This window comes from Piliocolobus tephrosceles, chromosome 6 (genome assembly GCF_002776525.5).
Source record: "Piliocolobus tephrosceles isolate RC106 chromosome 6, ASM277652v3, whole genome shotgun sequence".
Classification (NCBI taxonomy): domain Eukaryota; kingdom Metazoa; phylum Chordata; class Mammalia; order Primates; family Cercopithecidae; genus Piliocolobus; species Piliocolobus tephrosceles.
The window spans coordinates 100,006,881-100,026,404 of record NC_045439.1 but is presented as its reverse complement, the minus strand read 5'-3'; the positions used below and the strand labels follow the sequence as shown (position 1 = coordinate 100,026,404).

Below are 19,524 nucleotides of genomic sequence, written 5' to 3'. Positions count from 1 at the left end.
GATAAAACAGAAGCTCAACAAGGAAATAGAAGACTTGAATACCATAAATGAACTAGACCAAACACACATCTACAGAATCTTTCATATTCTTCTCAAGCACACGTTAAACATTCTCCAGGGTAGAACAAATGTTAAGCCATAAAATAAGTCTCAAGTTTCAAAAGACCGAAATCATACAAAGTATGTTTTACAACAACAGAATGAAACTAGAATAGAGAAGAGAAGTTAGGAAATACATGTATGTGGAAATTAATGCACTCCGAAATAACCAATGCATTAAAGAAGAAATCACAAGGGAAATTTGAAAATATCTTGAGATGATGAAAACAAAAACAAATCATATCAAAATTTATAGGATATGCCTAAAGCAGTGCTTTATTAAAAAAGATCTCAAATCAATAGCTTAAACTTCACCTTAAAAAAGTAGAAAAAGAGCAAACAAAAATCAAAGCTAATAGAGGGAAAAAAAAATGAAACTGAGATTAGAAAACCAACAGAGGCTAGACGTGGTAGCTCACACCTGTCTCAGCACTTTGGGAGGCTGAGGTGGGCAGATCACTTGAGGTCAGGAGTTGGAGACCAGCCTGCTCAACATGGTGAAACCCTGTCTCTACTAAAAATACAAAAATTAGCCGGGCGTGGTGGCACATGCCTATAATCCCAGCTATTGGGGAGGCTGAGGCAGGAGAAGTGCTTGAACCTGGGAGGCTGAGGTTGCAGTAAGGCGAGATCACGCTACTGCACTCCAGCCCAGGAGACAGAGTGAGAGAGATTCTATCTCAAAAAAAAGACAAAGAAAACCAATAGAGAAGAATCAATAAACCAAAGTAAATTCTTTGAAAAGATTAACAAAATTAACTGGGTGTGGTGGCTCATGCCTATAATTCCAGCAACTGTGGGAGGCCGAGGGCAGATCATTTGAGCTTAGGAGTTTGAGACTAGCCTGGGCAACATGATGAGACTCCATCTCTACAAAAAAATACAAAAAATTAGCTGGGTGTGGTGGTGTACACCTGTAGTCCCAGCTACTTAGGAGGCTGAGGTGGGAGAATCACTTGAGCCTGGGAGGTGGAGGCTGCAGTGAGCCGAGATTGCGCCACTGCACTCCAACCTGGGTGATAGAGGAAGACCCTGTCTCAAAAAAAAAAAAATAGATTAACAAAATTGACAAACCTTTAGCTAGACTGAAAGAAAAAAGAGGGAAGAAGACTCAAATTACTAAATCAGGAAAGAAAGACAGTACATTACTATCAATCTTACAGAATAACCCTTTCCTTTTTCCTAGCTATTCTGAAATGTGGTACCTTTGTTCTTCTTGAAGTTGTCAAGTTTATCCTCTAGACCTTCCACAGCTGACACAGAATGGCTTCTAGGCAATCCCCGCTTTAGTGATCTCTTTGAAGGGGAAAGCAAGTCCTGGTTGAAAAGATTTCTTCGTACTTTGGTCACTTCTGAAAGCATTAAAAAAAAAAAAAAAAGAAAAAGAAAAAGCCAAAAATTATCATCAATAAATGCCATATCTGAGAAAAGAAAGATAACCAAAACAGAGAAGCTCCTTAAGGAAACTACTCTACAGATTGCTATTGTCACATATGCTAATAAGGTTTCTTTAAATAGTATATTCCCATAATGCATTAAAAATATCTACTTTTGCAAATTTAAAAAAATTTTATATGTTATTTTGCATGAGATAGGGGGTACAATGTCATTCTTTTGCATGTGGATATCCAGTTGTCTCAGCATCATTTGTGCAAAAGACTATTCATTCTCCATCAAATTGTCTTGGTACCCTGAATATCAGTTGACCATAATAAATGCTAGTGCTAATTTCTTTTTTAAAGGCTAGATAGAATTCAGCAGTGAAAACTTCTACTCCTGGGCATTTCTTTGTGAGTGGTTTTTTGATAACTAATTCAAACATTTTACATGTTATAGATCTATTCTGATTTTCTATTTCTTCTTGAGTCTGTTTTTAGTAGTTTGTATCTTTCTAGGAGTTTGTCCATTTCATCTAAGTTATCCAATGTGTTGGTATACAGTGGTTTGTAGTATTCCATTACGAATTCAATTTAAATCTAACTTCAGGAACATGAGGAAGGCCCACACCACTTAGTAAGTTAGAAACTTTACTCATTGTAAAATTTTTTTTTTTTTGAGACGGAGTCTCGTTCTGTCGCCCAGGCTGGAGTGCAGTGGCCGGATCTCGGCTCACTGCAAGCTCCGCCTCCCGGGTTTATGCCATTCTCCTGCCTCAGCCTCCCCAGTAGCTGGGACTACAGGCGCCCGCCACCTTGCCCGGCTAGATTTTTGTATTTTTTAGTAGAGATGGGGTTTCACCGTGTTAGCCAGGATGGTCTCGATCTCCGGACCTCGTGATCCGCCCGTCTCGGCCTCCCAAAGTGCTGGGATTACAGGCTTGAGCCACCGCGCCCGGCCAAATGGAGATAATTCTTAAGTAAGAGGATGGCTAACAGAGGTCATGGTCCTTTTAATATAGCCCATGTTATGATTATTTTTCTCATTTTGGACCTTTTTGCTGCTGTGTATTCAGCTCAGTATTGAGTAGAGAACTGTTCTTTTCAGTTCTACAGATTTCTTTCTTCTTCTTCTGACTACTTTACTAAGCTGCGGGGACATTTTAAATTCTATTCTTGACTCCAAAGCATGAAAGTTCTGATCATCTAGACTCAAAGTTAGAAAAAATAGCTGAAAATCAAGAAGTACTTGGCAAATCTAGCCAGACGATACCTTAATCTTAAGATAGCCTGGTGGAAGTGGTTCAAAAATTCACCAAGGGTGAATTCTTCAAAGATTAATCATTTAAACCCAAACCAAATAATCTAGGATCCACAAACTGGGAGCAACTCTTGTGTTTACCCATCAATGACATAAAGGTTCATATTAAGGTTATTAAGGACATCAATAACACACACCAAAGTTTTAAAAATTGTTTCCCTATCTCCATTATAAGAGTTCCTGTTACCTAACTTAGGCTGTTGGTGAAATTGATTTATGACCTGAAAGCCAAATTTGGTTTGTTATTCTCTATTTTCCCAATGTTTTGAAAAGTTTAATATCTATAGAAAGTTTCAAATAATAATAAAATTAAACATATGCCCATCAATGAAGGTCACCAACTGACAACATTTGTTTTCTCCTTCCTTCTCTCTATAGGTACATTATTCCCCTAAACATTGGGGAGTAAGTTGCAAACATTGCAACTGTTCACTTCCTAAAGGTCAGCATGTATCTCCTAAAAACAAGGACATTCTCCTCCAAAACCCCAATGACATTATTACACTCAAAATATCTTTAACATTGATACAATATTATCTAGCATACATCGCTTCTTCAAATTTCCCTAGTTGTCTCAATAATATCCTTTCTAGTATTTTTTTCCCTAAATTTAAGAGCCAAGCAGAGATCATGGAATGCATTTAGCTGTCATGCTTAAACTCCATTCATCTAAAACAGTTTCACTGCCTCTTTTCTTTTTCCTTTCTTCCGGCTTTTATGATAATTTTTTTGTGTGTTTTTTTTTTTTGTTTTTTTAAAGATTTCAGACCAGTTATTTTGCAAAATACAGTATTTTGTGACTATTCCTAGGGGACTATGTCCATGGTATTTGGACATACTTTATTAGCCAACAATCATACAAAGCCTTAATTTACACCTGTAAGCAGCTGCTTAAATACATACAATAAAAATAAAGCTGTCATTCTAGTGAATAAATATATACACTGAGAAAACAGTATACCTTGCACTGTACCTTTCACTGGCTGGGAAGGCTGCTGAGGAGCAGGGTGAGAGTTCTCCTGAAACATGAGAAAATCCAGAAAGAAAATTTAAATAGGCATTCATTGAAATAAAAGAATAAAGATTTCACATGAACCCTTTGACTCTTGCAATTCATTTATAGGAATCCATAATAGAAATAATAAAATGTACCATAGAAATGTTCCACAAACACTGCTGCACTATATAGTAATAATACAAAATAAAAAACACTACACATGCCTACAAAGAGTGAAACAGTTAAATAAATTACATACCCATCCAATGCAGACATTACAAGAATAAGGAAGGAAGACCTCTCTATATATGGCTGAGCATCCCTAATCTGAAAATCCAATATGCTCCAAAATCCAAAACTTCCTGAGTGCCAACACGACACTCAAAGGAAACACTCATTGGAGCATTTTGGACTTCTGGATGTGGGATGCTAACCACTAAGTACACGTAATGCAATTGTTCCAAAATCCAAAAATATCTGAGATGGGAAACATTTCTGCTCCTAAGCATTTTGGGTAAGAGATACTCAACCTGTACTAACATAGAGATCTGTGATAGGGAAGAAAACGGAAAATATTAAGTATTCTAAGTTATATCATTTATATATATGTCTATAATGGATCTGCAGAAATCTTTGGTGTTATCGGTACATACAGAAAAGGGCCTGGAAATATACACAACAAACTATCATCAGTGATTACTTCTGATGAATGGATGGAGAAGGAACACCCTAACTTTTAACTTTATATGTTTTAACTTTTTAATGATAATCATGTATACCTTTTTACCTAAGAAGGGAAAAGCCATATACATTAATTAGAGGGTGGCTATACTCTCAGAAACATTTCTTTATCAGACTGCTATTTACTTGCTATTACAGTAGAAGATTCAAGAGTCTAAACCCTAGATGCATCAAAACAAGGAAATTTTTTTTTAAAGATTTTTTGTTTTTTTCAATTCATCGTAATAATTGAAGAAGCCACCACATATGGGCAGAAACTTAAAAAATGGTCTCAGTGATATAACCAAGGTCTTGCTGACAAGAAATGAGATGTGATCATTCTATTTATATTGATTAATAACTTTTAAAGAGAGAAACTATAATTGCAAAAATATGTCATACATCCGGCCAGGCACAGTGGCTCATGCCTGTAATCCCAGCACTTTGGGAGGTCGAGGTGGGCAGATCACGAGGTGAGGAGATCGAGACCATCCTGGCTAACACGGTGAAATCTCATCTCTACTAAAAAATACAAAAAATTAGCCAGGCGTGGTGGTGCACGCCTGTAGTCCCAGCTAATTGGGAGGCTGAGGCAGGAGAATGGCATAAACCTGGGAGCGGAGCTTGCAGTGAGCTGAGATTGTGCCACTGCACTCCAGCCTGGGCGACAGAGGGAGATTATCTCAAAAAAAAAAAAAAAAAAAGTCATACATCCAATTTCCTATCCAGGGAAGTAAACTACAGCGTACAGACCAAATCTGGACCACCTCTTATTTTTGAAAATAAAGTTTTTACTGAAACACAGTCATGCTCATTTCTTTCCCTAATGCCTGTGGCTGCTTTCCCACTACAGCAGAAGAACTGAATAGATATTGCAGAGACGTATGGCCTGCAAAGGCTAAAACATCTACTCTCTGGCCCTTTACAGAGAAAGTTTATCAACCCTTGTTAATCCATGTAATTGAATGAAAAACTAGGAGAGTATGTCCTGGAGGTATTAGGGCAGGATCAAACTTCTTTTTTTTAAATCATTGTGTTCTTATGGAGTTAAGATGCATAAAAGAAATTAATATACATTAATGTAATTAATACTACATATCTACACTTAAGTTTTAAGTTCACTGCTTCCCGAGTTAACTATATTGATCCTTCGGAGAACTGAGATTTATTCTTTTAAAAATGTAATATCTGGTCCTTTCAGTTCAACAACTGTCACTTATCTATGGTACCAACTTTGACATGAAAAAACGTTACTAACCACAATCAAATCCTGACTTCAAAATTTTTTTTTTTTGATAGAGTCTCTCTCTGTAACCCAGGCTGGAGTGCAGTGGCTTGATCATAGCTCACTGCAGCTTCAAACTCCCAGACTCAAGCGATCCTCCAACCTCAGCCTCCTGAGTGGCTGGGACTACAGGAGTGTGCCACTATACCTAATTTTTTAATTTTTTGTGGAGACAAGGTCTCACTATGTTGCCTAGGCTGGTCTCCAACTCCTGGGCTCAAGTGATTCCTCCTGCGTTGGCCTCCCAAAGTTCTGGGATTATAGGCACGAACCACTGTGCCCAGTCGTAATTCTGATCTTAGAGAAGAAAACTATCTTGTGCAATCTAAAACAAAAGTCTTGAAGTGTGCTAGAAAGATCTGCAAATCATTGTAAAATCTAGTGAGAATGAAGGCCTGGCAACTTTCGGCCATTCAGTTTTGAATTTTCCAATCTTCAATGAGGATTGTGAGATATGTAAGATTTGCATTTTATTCACAGTTAAAGTTTAAGAAAATGAACACCATTAACCCGTTAAAAGAAATCCCACCTCCAATTCCAAAGGATAGCTACAAATATCTAGAAACACAACAAACCACTATTATAATAATTAATGCTTCTAAAGATAGTTCTCATTGAATTTTAACTCTTCTCAGATAGTTCGTGCAGTTGAAAAGTTTCATTGTATTTTTAGTCTCCCTTTTTTCCTTAGCAAGACATTAATTCTACTCAGTAAACAGATTCCAGATAGGTTTATTTTTTTTTCAACCAAGAAAAACCTCAAATCCTTATATCAACTGCCACGAAAAAAACAACAATAGTACCCTGTTATCTGTGATTTCACTTTCCACGGTTTCAGTTTCCCATAGTCAACCATGGCCCCAAAATGGGTGAATATAGTACAATTAAGATATTTTGAGAGGGAGACCACATTCACATAACTTTTATTATATTATACTGTTATAATTGTTCTATTTTATTATTGTTGTTGTTAATCTCTTACTGTGCCTAATTTATAAATTGAACTTATGCATGCATAGGAAAAAACAGTACTATATATAGGGTTCAGTACTACCTGTGGTTTCAGGCATCCACTGGGGGTCTTGGAACATATCTTCTGCAGATAAGGGGGGACTACTCTACCTCCTGGCTCCATGACCGTCATCATCTTCTTTTTCAAAAAACTTGTTATTCATTCATTCATTCATTCATTCATTCACTTAAAAGAGATGAAGTCTTGCTCCGTCACCCAGGCTGCAGTGCAGTGACACGATCATAGTTCATTGCAGCCTTGACCTCCTGGGCTCAAGCGATCTCCCTGCTTCAGACTCCTGAATAGCTGGGCCTATAGGCATGTGCCACCATGCCTGGCTAATTTTTTTTAATTTTATTTTTTGTAGAGACAAGGTCTCGCTATGTTGTCCAGGCTGGTCTCAAACTCTTGGTGTCAAAGTATCCTCCCTCCTCTGACTCCCAAAGTGCTGGGATTATAGGTGTGAGCCCCTGTGCCTGGCCTAAATTTGTTATTGAAGTAAAACATAACATATTGAAAAGCACCTTCTGGTATGCAACCAAAGTCCTATATATTCTCTTCCAGCGACCGCTTTGCTTATTTTGGTTATTGTTTTATGAGTTTTCTTATCTACATTGAAGATTTTGAATTAATTCATTCCTAACATTTACTCGCTGTTTTTCCTCACATTACCTCTAACTATCACACTCTTCAGTAAAACTGTTAATCTCTTAACAAGTTTATATTTTCTTATTCCTTGGATTATAGCTTTACACACATTCATAAAAATATTTAATATTATTTCTGTATCCTCCAAAGTTCATTTTCCTAAAAGTAGGGACACTGCCTTTTTATTCTTATTGTGTCATCTCAAACTGGAAGGATTACTTACCTTTTTCGTAGCTCTCTTTGACACTTTAGGAATTTCAATTTGTCGAAGATTCTGTGAAACCTCAGCAATGCTTTTATGTCTTATTAATGCATTTTTCCTTTTAAAAATAGAAACAGTCAATACATCTAGATAGAGATTATATATGGTTAAATTCAAATGGAACTAGAGTCTAAGTGAAATAAAATATGGTTTAAATAAAAGCCAGTTATCTTAAGGTTGTTCTGGATTTATAATAAAACAAGTCACCCCAGAATTTTCAAAAGTAACAAATTCAACTAGTTATGAACAATGAAAAGCATCAAGGGAAATTTAAAAAGCTGAAACTCTAAGCTTATTTCATAAAAGGCCTAGTTCCTGGAGACCTTCTGTGGACAGTAAAGAAGGCTTTGTGAAATACGAAATAAACACTATACAGTCACGCAATGTTTCCTTAAATGACGAACTGCATATAGGACAAAGGTCCCATAGGTTATAATGGAGCCTATACAGAAACCTAATATATGACACTTGATATTGGCATTACAGATCAAGTAGGGGAAATGACTGCTCTTCAGTAACAATGCTGGAACATTAGCTTTTCCATACGAAAAAACATATACTATCTAGGTTTTGGTAGGCACACTCTGATGTCAGTACAACGAAAATTGCCTAACAATGCATTTATCAGGATGTATCCCTGTTGTTAAGCAAAACATGACTATGTATTTCCTAGATAATATAAAGATTGTCAGATGCTCCTATTATGAGCTCTAATAGTTGGCTTCTATATAGTTGGTCAGACATAAGGGCAGCTATTAGTTCAACAAATTATATGGACAAAGATGACTGGACTGTGGTTGAAACACATCTTTTATCAGAACTATAACAGTGCAAATAATTCCTTTGATTCTTTGAGCTCCTACCTTCTCTTCTTGGCTGATCTGGTACGAAGTTCCTCCAGTTCATCAGATTCAGGGCTGCCTGACACTGATCTACGAGCACTTGACAAAAAAGGCACAGAAAGAAGTGGTGATTTGTTCTCTTGTGTCATGGAGTCGTCACTGAAAAAATCTGTAGGAAGGACACCAGCCAGCTTCTGAGGAATCACAAACCCTAGGCTGTTGTAAAGATTTCCAAGTGTCTTTGGGATAGAGTCAATATACCTGTGGAATAGATTGATTGAATATGGAACAGAGTTACCATCTTACCCTCTCTATTCCCTCCCTCACACAGCCTAAGAAGTAGTCCTTACAACTCCAAAATTCAGAGACAACACCATATGTAGGTATTGACAAAACAATTTTAAAGTTAAGTTAGTAATCATCAAACTTACAATCTCAAAATGTCCTCCAGAAACTCAGCTAGGTATGCTGAATCCTCAGTTAAACACACCATGCGCAGCAAATCTGTCACCTGAAGGAGATTTTAGAACATTATTAGATAGATGCCCTCTGCAGGGAAGCTGAAAGCATCTAGGGCTTATTTCAATGGCACGAAGCTATATACTTGCCTCCTCCACTACTTGTTCCATATCATCTGTACTTTCATTTATTGAAGGGCATTGTAGACACATCTCCAAACGAAGAAATACCTGAAGCTGGCACCTTGAGAGAAAAAAAAACTTGGTCATATCTACTTTGGATATCACTAAACGAAAAGCTCCTTCCTTAAGCATAGATCTATTTATATAGGAAACAACAATCAAAAAGGAGAAAAGCCAGTGCCTTTTCTAAAAACTGATATAGTTATTAGATAAACAGGTGATTCAAGCTGCATATTATAACATCAAAAAGAATTGGCTACAAAAGCATCTTCATGCAATTGGTAATCTTTTTTTTTTTCTTTTTTTCTGTGACAGGGTCTTGCTCTGTTGCCCAGGCTAGAGTGCAGTACTGGCATCATAGCTCACAGTAGTCTTGAACTCCTGGGCTCAAACAATCCTCCAGCTTTAGTCTCCTAAGTAGCTAGGGCTACAGGTATACACCACCATGCTCACCTAATTAAAAATTTTTTTTTGGTACAGGTCTCACTATATTGCCCAGGATGGCCTCAAATTCCTGGCTTCAAGCAATCCTCTTGCTTTGGCTTCCCAAGGTGCTAGGTTTACAGGCATAAGCCACCGTGTCACAATCTATTTTAAACTGATACAAGCTAATCTTACAGCTTTGTTTTGGAGAGATGATTTTTAAAAAACGGTAGTTACTTACTCTCTAACTTTGTCTTCCTTATCCAGTTTTTTTCCTAGATTCTGTCGAAGACTTTTGCTAGTTTTTAAGAGATTACTTTTTACTTGATTCAGGCAGTTCACCTAAAAATACAAAATTATTACATAGGAGAATAGTGTTACTTGTTATTATTTCTAATTTCTTTCACAGTTGACTAAAGCCCTAAGAAGGGAAATACATTCCCTTATAAACTTCTCTATTCTTTCATTTGAATGAAAAAGTGACATGAATCTTCTTCTATCTTTAAAAAGAACATGGTAAAAAAGTTCTTTTGAGAGCAAGCGGGCATGGATAAAACAAGCCTGCCCTAAATAAAGTGTCTTAAAAGAAATGTTCCACAAAGCAGTGATTAAGAAACCTAAGTATTATAAACAAATCCTCCTGTTTGCTTTAGAGAAGGAGCTCTGTGGTGGCCACTGAACATGAATAAAACAACAACACGGTCTAAAATAGTGGTTTGCAACACTCCCAGTGCCTAAAATTATTCAGGGGGCTTTTTAAAAGTACCAACCCCAGATATCTGTTTCAGCTTGTCTGGAGAGAGCAAGGCATCTATATCTATCTATATTCTATATATTTTATTTATTTATTTATTTTATTATTATTATTTTTTTGATGGAGTCTCGCCCTGTCGCCCAGGCTGGAGTGCAATGGCACGATCTTGTCACACTGCAACCTCCACCTCCCAGGTTAAAACGATTCTCCTGCCTCAGCCTCCCAAGTAGCTGGGATTACAGGTGCCTACCACCCCATCCAGGTAATTTTTGTATTTTTAGTAGAGAAGGGGTTTCACCACGTTGGCCAGGCTGGTGTCAAACTCCCGACCTCGTGATCTGCCCATGCTGGCCTACCAAAGTGCTGGGATTACAGGCGTGAGCCACTGTGGCCAGTCAGCATACACATATTTTTTAAATGTTGTAGGTGATTCTAAAGTATAGCCAGGGTTAAAAACCACTGGCTTAATCATGCAGCTAACATACAGCTCACATGAGGAAAGGCTTTTCGTTAGGAGAGAATTATATGTAATTATCCCCGCTCACCCCATCTCTTTGATTTTTGCCTTACCAGTTCACCATATCCACCTTCTGAGATCTGGAATTGTACTTACTGCCTTACTCATCTTACCATTTTTGAATCACGCATGGCATAACAGACATTTTGCAACACATTAACCAAATCCACCAATAACCAACCAACCACTACATCTATGACAAACAATATCCGGATTCTTTTACTTCTAATTCTTTGGTGCCTTTTGATTTTAGGAACATTTTAATGGTTGAGATCATGTTTCGAGCACATGCATTCAACATGATTTCTCCTGTGGTCACAGTCTTTTGGTAATTTTCACGTATATATGATAGTAGCTCTTCCTCGGTTTTAAAATCTGTGAAAAAAATAACATAAAATGGATTAATCACATCTTGCTCAAGTCCTTGTATTATTTAGGCCAGTAGTTATCCACTGGGGAAAACACTTCCTTACAGGGAACATTTGGCTATGTCTGGATTGTCAAGACTGATGGCAGTGGGGGCGAGGGTGGCTGCTGGCATCTAGTATGTAGAAGCCAGGGATGCTGCTAAACATCCTACAACGCATAGGACAGCCCCACAACAAAGAATTATCTGCTCTAAAATGTCAATAGTCCAGAGATTGAGAAAGTACAAAGACAACTGATTAACTTAATTTAATTTTATTTTATTTGAGACAAGGTCTCACTCTGTCACCCAGGCTGGAGTGCAATGACACTATCTCGGCTCACTACAACTTCCGCCTCCCAAGCAGGCTCAAGTGATCTTCCCACCTCAGCCTCTAGAGTAGGTGGGACCACAAGCATGTGCCATCACACCTAGCTAATTTTCTGTATTTTTGGTAAAGACAGGGTTTCACCATGTTGCCCAGGCTGGTCTTGAACTCCTGAACTCAAGCCATCTGCCCGCCTTGGCCTCCCAAAGTGCTGGGATTACAGGCATGAGCCACCATGCCCAGCCAAGTGATTAATTTTAAGGCTCTGTATACCAAGTGTAGTGTTAAAAATTTAAAGGTAGGAGGCCAGGCGCGGTGGCTCATGCCTGTAATCCCAGCAGTTTGGGAGGCCGAGGCAGGCGAATTACCTGAGGTCAGGAGTTCAAGCCCTGTCTGGCCAATATGGTGAAACCCCTTCTCTACTAAAAATACCAAAAATTACCCGGGTGTAGTGGTGTGCGCCTATAATCCCAGCTACTCAGGAGGCTGAGACAGGAGAATCCCTTGAACCTGGGAGGCAGAGGTTGCAGTGAGCCGAGATTGCACCATTGCATTCCAGCCTGGGCAACAAGAACGAAACTCCATCTCAAAACAAACAAACAAACAAACAAACAAACAAACAAAAAATTTAAAAGTAGGAAGAAATGAAACTGTCTTTGGTGATATGACATGATTAGAAAATCTGAAAGAACAAACAACAAAACTCCTGGAACTAACAAGTGATTATAGCAAATTTGCAGGATACAAGATTAATACATAAAAGTCCATTGCTTTCCCATATACCAGCAATATACAAGCAGAATTTAAAATTAAAAACACATTACCATTTAAATTAGCACCCCCCTAAATATGAAATACCCAGGTATTAAATCTTAACAAAATTTGTATAAGGTCTACATAGGGAAAACCACAAAATTCTGTGAACGAAATCAAAGAACTAAATAAGTGGAGAGATATTCCATATTCACAGCAAGAAAGACTCAATACTGTCAAGATTTCGGATTCCCAATTTGATTTATAGATTCTATGCAATCCCTATCAAATTAGTTATTTTCTGCATATTGACAAACTGATTCTAAAGTTTATATGAAGAGGTGAAAGATCCAGAATAACTAACTCAATATTGAAGGAGAAAAACAAAGTTTGAGGACTGATAGTACCAAACTTCAGGACTTACTATAAAGCTACAGTAATCAAGACAGTTTGTGTGGTATTAGCAAAAGAATAGAGAGATCAATATAACAGGAGAGCCTGGAAATAGACCTACATAAATATAGTAAACTGATTTTTTTTTTTTTTTTTGGAGACAGAGTCTTGCTCCGTCACCCAGGCTGGAGTGCAGGGGCACAATCTCAGCTCACTGCGACCTCTGTCTCCTGGGATCAAGCAATTCTCATGCCTCAGTAACCCCAAGTAGCTGGGACTATAGGCGCCTGCCACCATGCCTGGCTGATTTTTGTATTTTTAGTAGAGACGGGGTTTCACCATGTTGGCCAGGCTAATCTCAAACTCCTGACCTTAGGTGATCTGCCCCTCTTGGCCTCCCAAAGTGCTGGGATTACAAGCATGAGTCACTGCACCTGGCCTCAACTGATCTTTGACAAAGGAGCAAAGACAATATAATAGTGGAAGACTAATACAATCATCTTAGTAATAGATAAAAGCAGCAGAAAAAAATTACTAAAAATGTTGAATATTCAAACATTAATAAATTTGATGTACGGACGTGTATAAAACCAGATATTCAACAACTAGAGAATACACATTATTTTCAAGTGTACATAGAATATTAACAAAACTTGACCACACATTAGGTCAGTTTCAGCAAATATTAAAGAATCAATCTTACCACATTGAGCACAGTCCAAAAATTTCAAAGCTAATTATAAAACACTCCCTAATATTATGGATGTCAGAAAATACTTATAAGTAAGTATCAATGAAAATAGAAAATAGCAAATATATAATGCAGTTAGTTAGTTATACTTAAAGAGAAAATGTACAGACTTTAGACTTAAGTGATTATTTTTGTAAAGCAGATAAATTAAAAACGATTAACTAGCTAAGGGTCCAACACATTAAGTACTATGAGAGAGTAAACCCCAAAAATAAAGGCAGAAAGGTAATCATAAAGAACAGAAATGAATAGACAATGCAACAGCAGCAATCAACAGAAACAAAAGATGGTTCTTTGAAAAGCCAAATAATGCCGGGCACGGTGGCTCACACTTATAATCCCAGCACTTTAGGAGGCCGAGGCCGGCTGATCACCTGTTAGGAGTTCGAGACCAGCCTGACCAATATGATAAAACCCCATCTCTTCTAAAAATACAAAAATTAGCTGGGTGTGGTGGCATGCTCCTGTAATCCCAGCTACTAGGGAGGCTGAGACAGGAGAATCACTTGAACCCAGGAGGAAGAGGTTGCAGTGAGCCAAGATCGTGCCATTGCACTCCAGCCTGGGCAAAAAGAGCAAAACTCTGTCTCAAAAAACAAAAAAAAGAAAAGTGAAATAAAACAAAATTCTATAGCAAGATTGAGCAATTAGAGAGAGACAGAAGGCATAAATATTAGACATAAAATAGCAGGAATTCAAAATACTATTAAAAGTAAGGTCTAATTTGTTTCCATAAAGGTATCTAGTTGTTCCAGCATCATTTATTGAAAAGATTATCTCTTTCTCACGGAAGTACTGGGGCATCTTTGTCAAAAATCATTTGCCCACTATTGTGCAGGTCTATTTCTGGACAAAATCTAGTCCAGAAATTAAGTTCCCACCACACTGTCTTCAGTACTGTTGTTTCTGCCTTCCCTTGCATGTATCAATCACATTTCACACACTTTTACTAGCCCACTAAAGGTGTTCTGTCTCATTCAAACTGATTATCATCTATGGCTCTCACATTCCACAGGAAAAAAAAAAAAAAAAAAAAAAACTTACACCCCAAAATTTTCTTTCTTTCTTTTTTTTTTCTTTTGAGACAGAGTCTTGCTCTGTCTCTCAGGCTGGAGTGCAGTGGTGCAATCTCGGCTCACCACAACCTCTGCCTCCCAGGTTCAAGCGATTTGCTTGCCTCAGCCTTCCGAGTAGCTGGGACTACAGGTGCGCACCACCACGCCTGGCTAATTTTTGTATTTCCAGTAGAGATGGAGTTTCACCAAATTGGCCAGGCTGGTCTCGAATTCCTGACCTTGTGATCTGCCCGCCTCAGCCTCCCAAAGTGCTGGGATTACAGGCGTGAGCCATTGTGCCCAGCCCACTCCAGAATTTTCAAAAGAACTCAGAGATGACATCAAAACACAGCACAATTCAATTTATTATTTTTTTAAAAAGGAAAGAAAAAAATAGGAAAATAGAAGCTGCTGGATTAAATTATTCCCACCTTTGAAAGATGTCAATAACCTAGCCCTAGATTACTCATAAACCCTTTTTCTTCTCCCTTTATTCACAAATGTAAAACTTCTTTAACCATTTGTCCTATGCCCAAGCCATAGGCCTTCTTCTTTGTAACTTTGCTTATGCTAATTCTCCACCTGGAATGCTCTTTTATCTTTCTGTCTTCTAACTCTGCCCATTCTTGGAAGTCTAGCTTGGACTCCAGTGGTTCCTAGAAGCCTCCACAGCTTATCCAGCCCTTATCTTCCCTGTCTGAACTCCTAGTCTAGACTTTACTTCCCAAATGGGCTTGTATTTTCTGTTTTAGACTTTTGGCTCTCTTATTAGTTCTATTAGTTCATTTTATATATATATACACACACACACACATACACACACACACACACATATATACACATATATATGTATATTTGTTTATTAGTTCATTTGTTTTATCTTTGTAGCTAGATCATAAATCTAAGAATAGGACATTATCTTATTATTTACTGTATTCACCATAACACCTTTTTGGGCATGTAGCAGATAGTCAATAAACTAAGGGTATGATTAAAATTTATTTTTAAAAAAGAAGGTATAAAAGAGTAAATTATAGACTAAGAGGAATACCTTTAGGTTTAGAACTTCTTAGTGTTCTTCCTCTATCTTCCAATTTATCTACTGTTCTCCCACTGGGTATCTTTTGGGTTCCCTTCTCCCCAGCCACATCTGGACTGCCATCTGGATGTAACTTCTGGGCCTTCACATTGAGCCTTGCAACATTCAACATCTTTAAGGAACGGCACATGGTATTCATCTTCTGTCTCACTGGAGTACGAGGGACACCTCCTACCAAAACATCAGAGGAGGGAAAGTAAATTGCCTTCCACTTCTGTGGAATCAAGAACTACTTTAATTCAGATTACTGTGAAAGAATATCAAAATGAAGCATATCCCTCCAGAATGATTTGAATTAGGAAATACTTGCATCTCTTTCTGCCCACACACAGAGTAGAAAGAGAACCTTTCTTTTAACCAAAGTTTAGGAACTAAACATCTCTATGTGATTGGATTGGAACTAAACATCTCAATGGATGGTTTTCCCATAAGGCAAATGCCAGACTTATTTTGTTGTTACCCAATGGCCACCAAAAATGGTGACGAAACTTTTCTGAATGACAATTTAGCAATCTACATAAAGAGCCAGTTTTCATACCCTGACACAGTAACTGGTTCCTGGAAACTGCTAAGGTAATTACTTAAAAAACAAATTATATGCATAATGTATACTACAGTATTATTTATAATGATGAAAACTGAAAGCAATCTAAATGTTCAACATGAGAATTTTGTAAATTTAGTTAATGAGGTGGAATAGTATCTAAAAAGGCAAGGTAGCAAAAGAAAAAATACTTATAAGCAGAACACAAAGTTACATTTGAATTTCTATCATAATTAAAAATGAAGATGGTTTATTCGTTAGATAAGACTGGGTGATTTTTTAAAAATCACTATTGAACTAATGTAATTATTTTAAAATTTAATTATAAAAATTTGCCCTTCTTTATTTAGTTACCATTTCAACCTCATTTCAGGAAATGCCAATCTTTTAAAATGTAGTCTCAAAAAACAATGCCTTAAGAAACAGCCCTTCTAGGTGCATACGTTTCTTTTTGCTGTCTTCTTGATGAGTTATGGTGGATTCTTCACGAGATTTTCTCTGGTAGAGCTCGGCAAGGCAATGTGTTAATTCACCTTCAGTTTTGGAAGACTCTTCCTTATTAGCTGAGGCAGCCTGTAATGACCTATAAAGTAAAGATGTCTACAATAAAACCAAAATTCTAATTTTGCAAAATGCTTTAGAAATAAACAACACTGAAATACCCACTATCCTCTAAAAAGCTAACCAAAAGATGTCCCCACAAGATGCCTTCAAAAATATATTTTCTTAGGAGAGAAAATGTCTCTCCTCTCATTTTTGATTTGAACGAATGCAGGAACCAAAGCTGTCTTGTTCACAAAACCATTAACTATTACATATAATATTGACTTTTATTAATAGGATTGTTCATGAATTAGGGTACAAGTCTAATTATGGCAACTGTTTCACTTCAGGCTTCCATAGTTATTTTTTACTCAGTTTCCATATATCAAAGTAAAAAATGATGTTAATACATTGTAGTAAGTATTGCAATGACTTCGAATAATTCTTTCACATTGTAATAAACTAATTTGGGATTGATGAGAAGAGGAGGAAGTAGGGCAGGCAGGAGGGGTGATTAGTTATTAAATGCTTTTCCACCTAGAGCTAAATATGTCATTAATGAAATTATGAAAATGGCACAACATTCAAAATGTGTTATTTGTATTTTAATACCTTCCATTATCTGATATATCTGATTAAAAAGTGGAAGAAAGTTATGGTGACATTAGCTGAACAGATATTACAGGGTGGAATACATGCTGGGTCTATCGGTTTCATCCATACAGTCAGTATGAAGCAGGTTAATCCTCCCTAAGTGGGCTGGTGCTCTGTCGCCCATCTTGGAGTGCAGTGGCACAATCTTGGCTCGCTGCAACCTCCACCTCCTGGATTCAAGTGAATCTTGTGCCTCAGCCTCCCAAGTAGCTGGAATTACAGACATGTGGCACCATGCCGGGCTAATTTTTTTGTATTTTTAGTAGAGACGGGGTTTCACCATGTTGGTCAGGCTGGTCTTGAACCTCAGGCCTCAAATGTCCGCTGGCCTTGGCTTCCCAAAGTACTGGGGTTGCAGGTGTGAGCCACCATGCTGGGCCTGGATTTTCTATAAAGACAATCATACTATCTTCAAACACTTCAATATTTACACCTCATAACAATACTTAGAGATAATTAAAAAAAAAAACCTTGGGCCACATTTGTACATTAAAAACTACAAAACACTGAGGGAGATTAAAGAGAGACCTAAATAAATGGATAGCTGCACCATGTTCATGGATCGGATGACTCAACATTGTTAAGATGTCAGTTCTTTCCAGATTTATCTACGATTCAATGCACTCCTAGAGTTTCAACAGACTTGTGTGTGTGTGGAAACTGACAAGCTGGTTCTGAAGTTTATATGAAAATGCAAAGCATCTAAAATGCCAAAAAAAAAAATTCTAAAAAAACAAAACCAAAGTTTAGAGGACTTATACTACCTAATTTAGTGACTGGTGCTATAAAGCTACAGTATATGGTATTGCTATAATGCAATATTGAAGATAATGTGGTATTAACATAGTTTCTGGACTGTATTCTGTCTAGAAATCAATCTGCACAAAGGTGGCCAGTTGATTTTTGATAAGGTGCCATGGTAATTAGTGGGAAAAGATAGTCTTTTAGCAAATGGTGTTGGAACAATTGAATGGGTATCCATGTGGAGAAAATAAATGTCAACCATACATCTTAATAATAGGTTGAATTTCTGCCATATCGTTTACATTTCTAATATTGTTTGTCTTTTAATTGCTTGATCTTGCTATAGATTATTTTATTTGGCTTTTCAAAGAACCATCTTTTGTTTCTCTTGATCACTTACATTTATTTGTTTTCTATTTAATTGATTTCTGTTCTTATCTTCATTGCTTTCCTTCTTTTGTAGGGTGGAGGTTACTCTCTTGTTTATTTCTCATGTTGGATTCTTAGTAATTGGTTATAACTTTTTTCTTTACAAAAATAGTCTGCAAATAGTTCTTTAAGTATAAATTCAGCTGCATTATTCAAATTTGCTGTTTTCTATTTACGTTGATACTTAGTTATAAATATTTTCTCACTTCCATAATATAAGGGAGTATTTTTATTTAACTTGATGGATTACTTTGGTAAATTTTAAAGAATTTTTAGCATGTATATGTTTATATATTGTTAACATATTATCTAACATACTCTCACAATATATACTAAGTATGAGAGTATTTTATTTTTGTAATTAGTTTTTAATATTATTAGACTGTACTCAGAGAATGTGGCCTGTTAAGGAACAAATGCAGATAACTGAACATTGATTTTAATAATTAATACTCAGAGATATAAAAAAGTTTTACCCAAATGACTCCATCAAATTGGAACTGGCACCACTGATGTTACAGAAAGGAAACCAATTTTCCACAACAGCTGGACTCCAGGGAGTGGTGTGGCCAAGTTCCTGCTGGGCCCACTCTGGAACAGGAGAAGCTATTGTAGCAAAGGAACAGAGGCAGGAGAGGAAACCGCATGAGAACCAAAGCAGAGAATTCTAAGCACTTGCTCTTCCCCTGGACTGACTGCATCCCTCCAAAGGACATACAAAGTGCATGGTTAACATTTGTTCTCCAGCACCACAAACTGCTACAGACCTACATGGTAAATAAAAAATGCTACTGAAAAACGTACAGACACAATTTAAAATCTTTTGTTATTACTGGCTATAATCCTCTCATCTTATTTCTGAAATGTTCCTCTAACCAGGTTAAAAATATATATTGTTCTTCTATTTATTTATTTATTTTTTTGAAAC

General features: G+C 37.1%; 1 protein-coding gene across 1 annotated transcript in view; it reads right to left on the bottom strand.

Annotated features, from left to right (window-relative positions):
- The window catches only part of TICRR (TOPBP1 interacting checkpoint and replication regulator), a 53,067-nt gene that overhangs the window by 18,190 nt on the left and 15,353 nt on the right, over positions 1–19,524 (bottom strand). The window contains exons 5-15 of the mRNA XM_023187148.3: positions 19,073–19,202; positions 16,670–16,809; positions 15,635–15,853; positions 11,121–11,272; positions 9,868–9,968; positions 9,171–9,264; positions 8,994–9,073; positions 8,584–8,823; positions 7,682–7,778; positions 3,758–3,815; positions 1,305–1,451 (exon numbers count right to left, since the gene is read on the bottom strand). Coding sequence (XP_023042916.1) covers positions 1,305–1,451; positions 3,758–3,815; positions 7,682–7,778; positions 8,584–8,823; positions 8,994–9,073; positions 9,171–9,264; positions 9,868–9,968; positions 11,121–11,272; positions 15,635–15,853; positions 16,670–16,809; positions 19,073–19,202 — 1,458 coding nt within the window. The remainder of the gene's footprint in view (positions 1–1,304; positions 1,452–3,757; positions 3,816–7,681; positions 7,779–8,583; positions 8,824–8,993; positions 9,074–9,170; positions 9,265–9,867; positions 9,969–11,120; positions 11,273–15,634; positions 15,854–16,669; positions 16,810–19,072; positions 19,203–19,524) is intronic.